Genomic DNA, 11232 nt, shown 5'->3' on the forward strand with positions numbered 1-11232 from the left:
TATTTTTATATTCTAAATGTTTCTAATGTATTTTATATTTTTATAGTTAAAATTCCTACTTATATATTAACAAAAGATAAATAGGTCCTTGATCTTTTACTCTGGAAATATTTAAGTATTCGAAAATTTAAAAATATATTTAAAATTTTTGACCTTTTCAAAACATAGACATATTGATCTCTCATGTTTACCTGGCTACTCAACGAAAAAATTCCTACTTATATATTAACAAAAGATAAATAGGTCCTTGATCTTTTAGTCTGGAGATATTTAAGTCTTCGAAAATTTAAAAATATATTTAAAATTCTTGACCTTTTCAAAACATAGACATATTGATCTCTCATGTTTACCTGGCTATTCAACAGAAAAATCAAATGTGACTCCTGTTGTATTGATTTGGTTGATACAGATGTACACTTGGGAGAGTTTTTAAAATCAGACAAATTAAACTTAGAGATCGATATATCCAAATTTTGAAAAGGTCGGAGATTTAAATGTATTTTTAAATCTTTAAAGACTTAAATGTCCATGTTAATTACACCCAAATTCTTAAAAAATCAGTTAGCAAAAGGTCTTTAAGCTAGTGAAATTAAATTTGGAACCTGGAAAAATCCCCATTCTTTGCATGCATGGTCCAACTTGTGAAGCTCAAATGCATCTTCAGATAGCAGCTTGTTTAAGTCGATGATAGGGAATTGTAGAAAAGAAGATGTCTTAGGTATTATAAGAGTGTCTTGTTTTGGAACAAGATAGCGATCAGGAACTTGGGTGATGGATTGCTTTGCTAGCTCCTGAACAGAAGGCACCAATAGAGAGCTTCCAATCTTGGACATTATTTTTTCTTTAATTTATGCACCTATTAGCTAGCTTGATCAGAAAAGATTCAATAAAGACTGAAGATTCAACAGAAGAAAAGATCGATTGATATCATAAATGAAATAATTTTACCTTTTCTGGTAGCAACTATAAGAGCGTATACCTTTGAAGTGAAGAAGATGCAACTGAGAAACGGCCGGATGAAGGCAATAAAATTTGCTGCTGATTATTGGACCAACGTTCTGCCTAAATAAATCTGGTAAAGATATATGTGGGACCGGCATCCATATAAAATTATAAATTGGCACTAGATATTTTTTTTTGAAATGTTGTGTCGTACTTATAGGATGGATGAGTTAGATTGATATATGGATAAGGAAAATTCGCTCGTGCTTATTTCATTTGTTAGCATTATATATTGTCATTTTGTGTCACAAAGAGTGGACACGCGTGGAGGGGCAGGTAGGGTCTGTACGTATAGTGCAACAAGTCTCGTTCGATTTACCAGCTTGATTAGGGTCATGTTTAGTGGTTGATTTTAATGTAGATGTAACATAATTTTTGTTTAATAAAAAAATTGTGATGCGAATAGAGGTTCTGATCGATTGGATAATACAGGCCGAAAATAAAGGAGTTATAAGGGTGACATTCTTTTTTGTAGAAATAGATCACAAAATTCTATAGCAGAAACAAAGCCACAAAGGAAGCGCTGGAATTGTAATGACCCAAATGAATAGAAAAAAAAAAAATAGAAAAATAAGGGAACACTGTAACACACGTTCATGGTAATAGTATTAGAATTAGGATTAGAAGATAAATATGTGAAATTGAATGTGCTTTGTGATATGACTCTGTAGGATTAGGATTATATAAACATCTTTAGGGAATAGGAAATGATTTAAATATCTCTAGGAATTAGGTTATAACTAGCTGTTTTATTATCTAGCATGATTACCTAATGTATAGAATTTATTAGAAATATATCTTAGAATTAAACAATAAATGAAGTTATTTTATTTATTAATTTATGAGAAAAAAATTTTACCTGCGAGATGTTTAAATCACACTCTCTTCTATTTTATTTTTAAAATATACACTTCTCTATATACAAGAGTTAAATAACCGATTTGATTAAAATACTCATTTATAATTATTTTTACATATAAATTAGTCATAATTATATTAATGTTTCAAAAATAGAAATAATAATACATAATATATACTTATTATTATTGTAATAATTTTTATTTATCTTTAATATTTTAACTTGTTACAAAAAAATTAAATTTAAATTTTTTATATATTTCATAATTAATGATAAAATAAAAAATAAATAGAATATATAATAATAAATATATATTTTATATTTTTATTACTAATATATAATTATAATAATAATTATTAAAAGTACTGTAGTCAAATAGATTAAAATGTATGTTATTTAACTCTTGCAATAAAAAAAATTGTACGTTTTATAAATTAAAAAAAAAGAAAGTATCATTTTTTTTCTTTTCGATTTTTAGGAGAGTTTTCTTTCTTTAATTACTTGTTGGAAAAAAAAAACGGGTTAATTCATGCATTTTGGTTTTCAGCTAGTCATTTTGGTGATTTTTTGGGCCTATTTTTTATTTTTCATTACCCTTGGCCAACTTCACATGGGCCACTAACTTTCAGTCCATTATCCAACAATCCATAATTTGTGATTAACTGTTATTTAATCATTCTCCATCAAACAATCAAAACGGAAGCAACGAAACCATAACACGAATCCATTACCCCCTATTTAACCTCAGCTTGGCCGAGGCATTGTACCAATGGCCAATATATTGGCCTCATAGAAGCCATATCCCAGGTTTAAAACCTCAGCTTGTACGTGTCACTCTCTTAACCTGACACCACATGAAAACATGGGATGCTGACAATCACGATCAGCATCATAGAATCTCCCGATAGATAATTAATTGCTTGCAAGACAAAATAATTGAGGGGTTTACGACGCTTAAATTGGTGTTTAACTCAAATATAGTATGTGTTCAAGAATATTTTAATTTTGGCATTACGAGATAAGAGATGAACAAATTATAGAAAGATTGGGTTAGAGACGTAAAATTGTCATGATCTTCTTATTTCGAGTTTTTAATGTTTCGAAGTTGTTATTCTCATGATTGGAGTGAACTAGAAATCATACTTTAGTACTTATTTTTAGAATTAATTTCGTTAGATAATTAACAAAAATTTAACAACAAATCATCAAGTATTTTTGAACTGTACTTTATACTAATTAATTGTCATTAATTAATGATTATTTAAAATTTATTTTTAAAATTATAAAATTAATAATTATTAATTACTTGTTTATCTATACTTTTTCCTTTTAGAATAGTGCATATGTCTCAAAATTATGACGTGAGTTTTTTTTAAGGTGATTACGAGATTATGAGAGATTTTTTAAGTATAGTTGATAAGATATAGAGAATTTCTTTGATCATAAAATTATGAGAAAATATTCAATTTGGTTCTTGAAGTTACACTCGAGTCTCAATTTAGTCCTTGACGTTTCAATTACTTCTATTTAGTCCCTAAACTTTATAAATTTTAATCACCTTAGTTCCTGCAGTGATTTCCGCCACGAAGTCATTACCGAAGAGATGATGTGTACAACAGAATGCCACGCTAGACTCCACTAAAACGGCGTCGTTTTTGTTTAGCGCTCAAACAGCCCAAAACGACGTCGTATCATGTTATATGAGATGGCAAACGTTTTAGTTAAACAAGCACTACACCATATTCTCCCCCATAATAGGATTGTTCTTCTTCTTTCTCTTCTCTTCAATGGCGCTGCGAGTCTGACTTATCAGATTCGTTGAAGTTGCGATTCTCTTCTCTTCAACCACTTCATATTGCATCGGTCGTCTTCTCTTCACCTACGACTAAGTTTGAGGTAAGCAAAATAGTGAATAAAAAAACTTCTATACCCATGATGATGCTTTGTTTTTTTGCTTCACTTTTGGTTCCTCCTCTTTTTCCTTTTTATGCATTCTAGCTAAATGCATTTTGTTTTGCATGTTAGTATATGTTAGTTTTTGTGCTTATTCTCTGTTAGGGTTTATGCTTTCAGTGAATATTATTTAATTTCTTGGCTTATTAGTTAGATGTTTGATCATTCCCTGTTTCTGTACCATTAATTTGATTTTGAATAATTTAGGGGAATTTTTTTTGGGTTAGGGTTTTAACATGGGTGTGTTTGTCTGATAATCAATGGATTAAGAAATAAAAAGATGGAATTAGATTGTCGTATGTAATATGTTACATTTAATTCTTCCTCTATTTTATTTAGAAGAAAGGTGCAGTTTCATCAAAGTCTTAATCTCATTAAGTCAATTGCTTATTGCATCTTGTAACATGGAGTAATTGATCTGATTTTCTAAATGAACTCGTTTTGGTCTGTTGTTCTCATAACAACAATGCAATTTATGTTTTAGCAAGTCTAACTGAAGAGAGAAAAAATATTTTGAGGGTAACCTTATGTACTCGTTATATATTCTGTATGTACTCCTATTATAATTAATTATCATCAATATTAAACTAATAAAAAAAATAATCTAAGTAACACTAACCTCGTCAAGATATAGTAAAGAGTAGTCAAATTACATTATTTTGCTTTATTGCATCTCTCTTTCTTCAATTCAATTGAATCATTGAATAAACATTGAGGTGAATTTTGTTAGTTTCTTACATTTACAATTGAAATTATAGTGGTGGAATGAACTGAGAATTCTACTTAGTTACACTAACATAAGAACTTATATATATATATATATATATATCAACCATACTAGTTCTTGTTGTTGTTGTTGTTGATGATATTTTTTAATTTTTCTGTGCAGATGGGAGATCAATTCATTAAAATTATAAATCACCATAGAGGATCATTTGTAAGAAATGAATATGGAAGCTTGACATACTGCAAGGAGCGAATTTCAGAGTTATCTGGATTAGATACAGACACATTGGATGTTTTTTCAGTCAGAGACTACTACAAACACCTTGGCTTTGATAAGGTCGAGCAATGCAGGTGGTTGGTTCCTAACATGCCCTTGACAACTGGTTTGAGGACCTTGACTCATGATGATGAGATGCAAAAATGTGCTTCTATGCTGGGAGAAACATCGGAGTTGCTCGTGTATTATGAGCATGGAGTCTCTGAACTGGATTATGTTGAGGAACAATAACCATTTACGGGAAAAGAATTGATGTATTCGGATGAGTCGAATCCTCCACCGAAATATCCACCCCTGCCACAAGTACCCACCCCTGTCCCAAATCTAACTCCCACACAAATACTCACCTCTACTCCGAAGCCAACTCCCATCCTAATACCCCCTTGCCCCAAGTCCAACACCCACCTCTTCTCCAAAATTAATTCCTACCCCAATATCCAATTTGAGTTCATTAAAATTAGTTCAGGGACCTTTTAGAGGCTCGAGAGTAACTACATTTTGTGGTTTTTTTTTTTTAACTTTGTACAGGGGCTGATTCCAGCACTTCGGGAAGTCATTCCAAATGCCCATCACAGATTTTGTGTATGGCATCTGTGGAAAAATTTTAACAAGCAATGGAAGGACAATGAACTTAGAGGATTATTGTGGGAATATGCAAGGTCAACAACACAAGAAGGGTGGATTGAGGGAATGAGAAGAATTAAGAGGCTCAATGAAGAGGCATGGTCATACTTGAGCAAGTGGCCAAAGAATGCATGGAGTAGAGCTTTTTTAGTAATGTACCCAATATGGACAATATTTGCAACAATGCCTTTGAGATTTTTAACTCACAAATTAAGGGGGCCAGAGCCAAACCCATTATCACACTATTGGAAGAAGTTAGAATGTATGCTATGAGGACAATTAGGAATAAGGTAAAACTTAGGAGCCACATTGGAATTTTACCCCCAATACAGCATAGTTGGTTGGAGAAGATAAGGAAGGAATCAAAGAGTTAGAATCCTGTATGGTCTGGAGACGAAAAGTATGAAAGGTTTGAAGTCATTGGCCACCCAACCAATATGGTAGTTGATTTAGGAGAGAGGCTATGTTCATGTGGTTTTTGGCAACTAAGTGATAGTTAATGAATTCTTGTTTGTTACATGATCAAGATTCATCTTATATGATACTATGTTTTGGTTTTCTGATACAAATATATTTAATTATTGTTGGTTGTATCTATTATAATTCTGTTTGCAGGGATGCCTTGTGTCCATGCTTGTGCTGCGTTGGCTAGGGTCGGCAAACGTCCTGATGAATTTTGCCACAAGTGGTTGACAATGGATGCATATAATGAAACATATGCATTCCATTTAAATCCTATTCCTGGTTAACCAATGTGGGAGAAGTCTCCATACAATAGACCACAAGTTCCGAAATTCAAAAAGATGCCAGGGGTACCCAAGAAAAAATGTAGAAAGGATGCTAACGAGGACCCTGATGGAAGCGACAAGCAAAATACCAAGATGAAGAGGATTTATAAAGAAGATTCCAATTGCTATTGTGGGGAAAAAGCCCACACCAAGAGAAACTGCCCAGAAAGAAAGGATGAAGAAACGGCAGCTGGTATAGCAGCTGCAGCTGCTGCTGCTAAAAGTGGTAATTCCAATCCTATTGTTCCTACCATTGCTACTCCAGTTGTGAACCCTGCCCATGCTATTCCACCTGCTGATGTACCATCTCAAGTTGGTGCACATCAAGAAATTCAGCATCAAGGCCAAGCTGAGGTTGAACTTGGCATGAGCCAACTAATTATGTCTCAAAATGAAGATTCTCTACAAGTAATGGTATATTTTAAATTATACCTTAAATTTAACCACTATGCCAATTTATTTTTTGTTCAAATTTCACTAACTTCACACTTTTTATAGATGGATACTAGTGTAGTGCAACATAATGCAAGGCCCCCAAAGCTTGCAACCAAAAGAATGGTGTCCCAACCATCTAGTACTCCACCAGCAACCAATGTACTAGTTGATCCAATGCAAGATGCATCTTCAGGGACAGCCACACGACTAGCTAGTTTCATGAAATTTGTCCCTACTCCTGGATTCAAACCTCTAAGAAAAAAGAATTGAATTGTTGATCATTCTGTCTTTGGGAGCTTTATATGTAATAGGGCATTATACTTTTGGATTAGTTACCTTTTGGATTAGTTATCTTGTTTCTCTAAGTTTGGATAACTCTGTAATGATGGCTTTTGGTTAGTAATACTTGGAATGGTTCCTTTTGGATAATTTACTGTGTTTTGTTTGTGTGTTGCATCACACTAAATTTTTTAGTTGTGTTTGAATTCAATATCGATGTGGATGTTTCATTAATGAATTATAAATAAATTGGATGATATTTCTTATCTAAAATTATTGTTTTATTTTGTGTTGTTTGATTCATATTAACATAGGTGCAATTTTTATTCATTGAGACTTAAAATAAAAATAGATACAACAATACATATAACAACATACGTTAATTTTTCTTCAAAATATTCCTGCAATTTGAATCAAAATCATCAAAATTTGGCTATTTACCAAAAAACATCAGGCCAATCTTCACCATTTTCATAATAACATAGCAACTACAAGCAAATTTATTGAAACCAACAAAGCCCCTCCCAATTTCAAAGCCCTAACATCAGATTCCAAACTTTCAATCTTCCAAGAAAAGTTCATCCTCCATTCTTCATCATTTTTATTTTTCGGTACTACTCTGCCTCTTGATTCTCCTTCTTTATGAAATTCATTAGCCCAAATAAACAACCTACACCACCTCTTACCAACACTTTGCAAACAGATTCAATGGAGATGGAGAAAGAATTAGATACTATAAGCTTTATAAAAATTTAAGAATAATCTTGCACTTATATTGTAGTTTGGACACTCAAAAAAGGGTCTCCCTGGATTTGCATCTATTCCTGACCATCTCAGAACGGGTCTACACCCACACCCACACCACTCTGAAAATAGTTCTTCTCTGCTTCGAGTAGTTCTCCAACCTCTATTAGAGCGTTGATTGCTGGAACTCCCAACGTATTTATTGCCGCTACCCATCATGGACTTCATAAAAACGTCTCCCAAAAGAGGAGTAAGAATCAACAAAGAAGTTAAGGGGCTTCAGATGGATTTGGGGATTAGGGATTTAAATAGTTCCTAGGGACTAAATTGATGCAAAAGTTTCAAATGCCACGTAATATATCCGTTAGACGTCCAACGTGGGATTCTGTTGTACACGTCATCTCTCCGGTAATGACTCTGTGGTGGAAACCACGTAGGGACTAAGGTGTTTAAAATTTATAAAGTCTAGGGACTAAATAGAGGCAATTAAAACGTCAATGACTAAATTAAGGCTCGAGTGTAACTTCAGGGACCAAATTGAGTATTTTCTCTAAAATTATCTTTTCATGAGATAATATTCTTTTTTTTATATGTTAAGTCTCATTTCCATAATACATATATAATTAATATTGTAATGTTCTCTTTAATAAGAGAATGACGATTATTGATGAGGAGCTATTATTTTTTTTATAATCTTATTTCGAAATCGAGACAACTCCCAATCAACAAACTGGATTTTGGAGACTTTAGATACTTATGAATCTAATTCTCTGTATTCTATGACATGCCCCCAACTCATATTCAAGGTTAAAACATCGAGTTCTGAGTTCCGAGTTCTAGGGTATCAAGTTCCAAATTACCGAGATCTCCGAATCAAATTATTTCTGCGCAGAATGAATGATGGGTTGGGTGCAAAAACGGTGAGGCAATGATAGCTTTGCATATTCTTGAAGTTAGGCAGTGGTGCTCTCTCCTTTTTGCACTTTGTTAATAAGGAACAATTACCCTTTTGTCCCTAGCATTTCAAATTTTTAACGTATAGGATAGTTTAAAAACCATTTGCTTTCCATAACTATTCATTTGATTCTTTTTTGTCACCTTTTAACTGTCCCTTCTTCTCATTCTCTGCTCCACTTTGCATCCCATCACGATGTCCTAGTTTGCAGCACCTGAAAGTTGATCGTCTCCATCTTTTCCATCATCTCTTCAACACCCTTATTCATTTGGTTGGTTCTTCTTTCTCTTTTTTTTTTTTGTTTCTTGTTGCCACAAACCTGGATTTTGTAGTTACACCATTTGCATGCTTGCTTCTTATTTTTATTTGTTCGTTTCATGTCCCAACTTATGGGTCATCTAGTGCTCCTTGTTTCTTTGGGGGCAATACCTTCGGAGACTCTTATTTTTTGGACTTAGCTTCCTTAGGGTGCCACTATTCATAAGCATTTAGGTTTCTTGTAACTTATGTTTTTTGGTATGTAGTGTTACTATTGGAACTTGAACTAAATCCATAGACAATTAACCTGCATAAGCTTATGAAAGAAAGACGATAAGTTGAAAAATCCAAGGAGAAAAATATATAAAATGAACCACCTAGGAAATAATGTCTGCTTAGCCAAAGTAAAGCTAAAGTTAGGAAGAGTCTAATATGATCGATCGACATCAACAAGAGAGGATAGCAGTTAATAGAGTTTATTAAATAGACATTATCCTAAAACAAAAATTACTATAAAAAAATGCTAAGTATTGTCAGATTTATTGTTGGATTTAGCGTCGTAGAGTAGCCGCGGCTTTATTAGCAGATTTACTGACAAATTAGGCATCAAATTTGTCAGGTCAAATTATTTTCGGCGAATTTACAATTCCGACAGTAAAATCGCCGATAATTATTGGAGGAAAAATTAAAAAAAAAATAGCGCGTCCTTTAGGGGTCGGATTTACCGGCAAAAAAATTTAATGGTAAACCCACTTAGTGAAATACTTCCTTTTGGAAACCCGCAATATATTACCGTCGGTTTTTTCCGATTGTAAAACCGACGGTAACTGTGCCATAAATTTAAAGCGCGAACACTCTTCCCTCTCATTTGAATTTGTCTCTCTCTCTAACTCTCTCATCTCCCACACTCTCTCTACCCCCTCTCATCTCTCTGACAACCCCCTCCTCTCCGGGAGCCATTCCTTATCGTTTTCGCCATCACTGTTGTAGCGATCAGATTCTGAACGACTTGCTACCGTTGCTATCATTGCCACCAACGTCGCCGCTTCTGCTGCTGTCTACGCCGCTACTACCGACGCTACGCCGCTGCCATCTATGTCGCTTCTTCTTCTCAGCTCTGGTGCTCTTCTTCAGGTAATGCTTCTAGACTTAAGGTTTTCTAAAATTCTGATTAGTTGATATAATTTATAAGGTTTATTTGTTGTTTTGAGACTTTTGATTATTATTGATTATTTTGTTCTGAATTTAGGGTACTGAACTTGTTTTGAACTTAGGGTTTTCTAAAATTCTAAACTTAGGGTATTGAACTTATTTAATTTCAATTTTAATTAGAACATGTTTTGATTTGTGTTCCTTATTTAATTCTGAACTTAGGATACTAAACTTGTTTTGAACTTAGAGTTTTCTAAAATTTTTAATTTAGGGTACTGAACTTGTTTAGTTTTAATTTTAATTAGAACATGTTCTAAGTTCTGTTTCTTATTTAGTTCTGAATTTAGGATACTGAACTTGTTTTGAACTTAGGATTTTCTAAAATTATGAATTTAGGGTACTGAACTTGTTTAGTTTCAATTTTAATTAGAACATGTTCCGATTTGTGTTCCTTATTTAGCTTTGATTTATTTTTATTCTAATTAAAATATGTTTTGATTACTGTTGATTTGTTCTAAACTAGTTATTATAATTTATAAGGTTGATTTGTTTTGAATTTCTGATTATTGTTGATTTGTATTGATTATTGTTGGTTTGTTCTCTTAATAAATTAAAAAAAAATCAAACATGAGATCATTTTAAATGATTTATTGATGACTTTTATTTGCATACTGATAAACCCCTATTTTATGATTCATCTTGTACTCAAATTGAGTGTTTTTATCAAATCTTCACCCACTTATTCATATGAATTGCATGGTTTTACTTTTCCTTCCTTATTTTATGATATATATGAAAACATGTTTCCTATGCTTTAAAAATATTAAATTTAATTATCCTTCATTACCATTCGATGCCGTGATCTGTGTGTTAAGCATTTTCGGACTTCATAAGGCATAAATGGCTTAGAAGACAGAAAAGAAACATACAAAGATGGAAGGAAAGCACAAAAATGGAGTTTTGAAGAAAAGACTGCGACGCGTACGCATGGACGACGCAGACGCGTGCCTTGAGCAGAACGCAAATGACGTGTACGCGTGACAAGAAAAACTCCCAGATGACGCGAACGCGTGACCCACGCGAACGCGTGACCCACGCGAACGCGTGACCCACGCGAACGCGTAACAGACACCACGTGCAGGAATCTGCAGAAAACGCCTTCAGCAATTTCTGGACCCCT

General features: G+C 33.2%; 2 protein-coding genes and 1 long non-coding RNA gene across 8 annotated transcripts in view; 1 reads left to right on the forward strand and 2 right to left on the reverse strand.

Moving 5' to 3' along the window:
- Positions 1-1168, reverse strand: part of LOC107640903 (protein SRG1) — a 4482-nt gene extending 3314 nt beyond the window's left edge. The window contains exons 1-2 of one of the 6 annotated variants that reach the window (XM_021124274.1): positions 980-1168; positions 603-856 (exon numbers count right to left, since the gene is read on the reverse strand). In XM_021124274.1, the coding sequence (XP_020979933.1) occupies positions 603-833 (231 nt within the window). In that variant the 5' untranslated portion in view covers positions 834-856; positions 980-1168. Of the gene's footprint in view, positions 1-602; positions 868-948 lie in introns of all 6 variants that reach the window. The other 5 variants (XM_021124276.1, XM_021124277.1, XM_016344406.2 and 2 more) reach the window with 5 other exon arrangements.
- LOC110262965 lies at positions 2432-2963 on the reverse strand. The gene is made up of 2 exons (XR_002347977.1): positions 2678-2963; positions 2432-2604 (listed from the first exon to the last, which is right to left on the reverse strand). It is a non-coding gene; the product is annotated as an uncharacterized LOC110262965 (long non-coding RNA).
- LOC110262966 lies at positions 6062-7147 on the forward strand. The gene is made up of 2 exons (XM_021103537.1): positions 6062-6637; positions 6728-7147. The coding sequence occupies exons 1-2, from the start codon at positions 6194-6196 to the stop codon at positions 6932-6934; spliced, it is 651 nt and encodes a 216-aa protein (XP_020959196.1). The 5' UTR covers positions 6062-6193; the 3' UTR covers positions 6935-7147.

This window comes from Arachis ipaensis, chromosome B05 (genome assembly GCF_000816755.2).
Source record: "Arachis ipaensis cultivar K30076 chromosome B05, Araip1.1, whole genome shotgun sequence".
Lineage (NCBI taxonomy): Eukaryota > Viridiplantae > Streptophyta > Magnoliopsida > Fabales > Fabaceae > Arachis > Arachis ipaensis.

Excerpts from the sequence above, each read along its gene's own strand:
- LOC110262966 (XM_021103537.1), top strand. The coding sequence starts at position 6,194 with ATGTGGGAGAAGTCTCCATACAATAGACCACAAGTTCCGAAATTCAAA. Across the intron at positions 6,638-6,727 it reads AAAATGAAGATTCTCTACAA|ATGGATACTAGTGTAGTGCA; the intron begins GTAATGGTATAT and ends CACTTTTTATAG.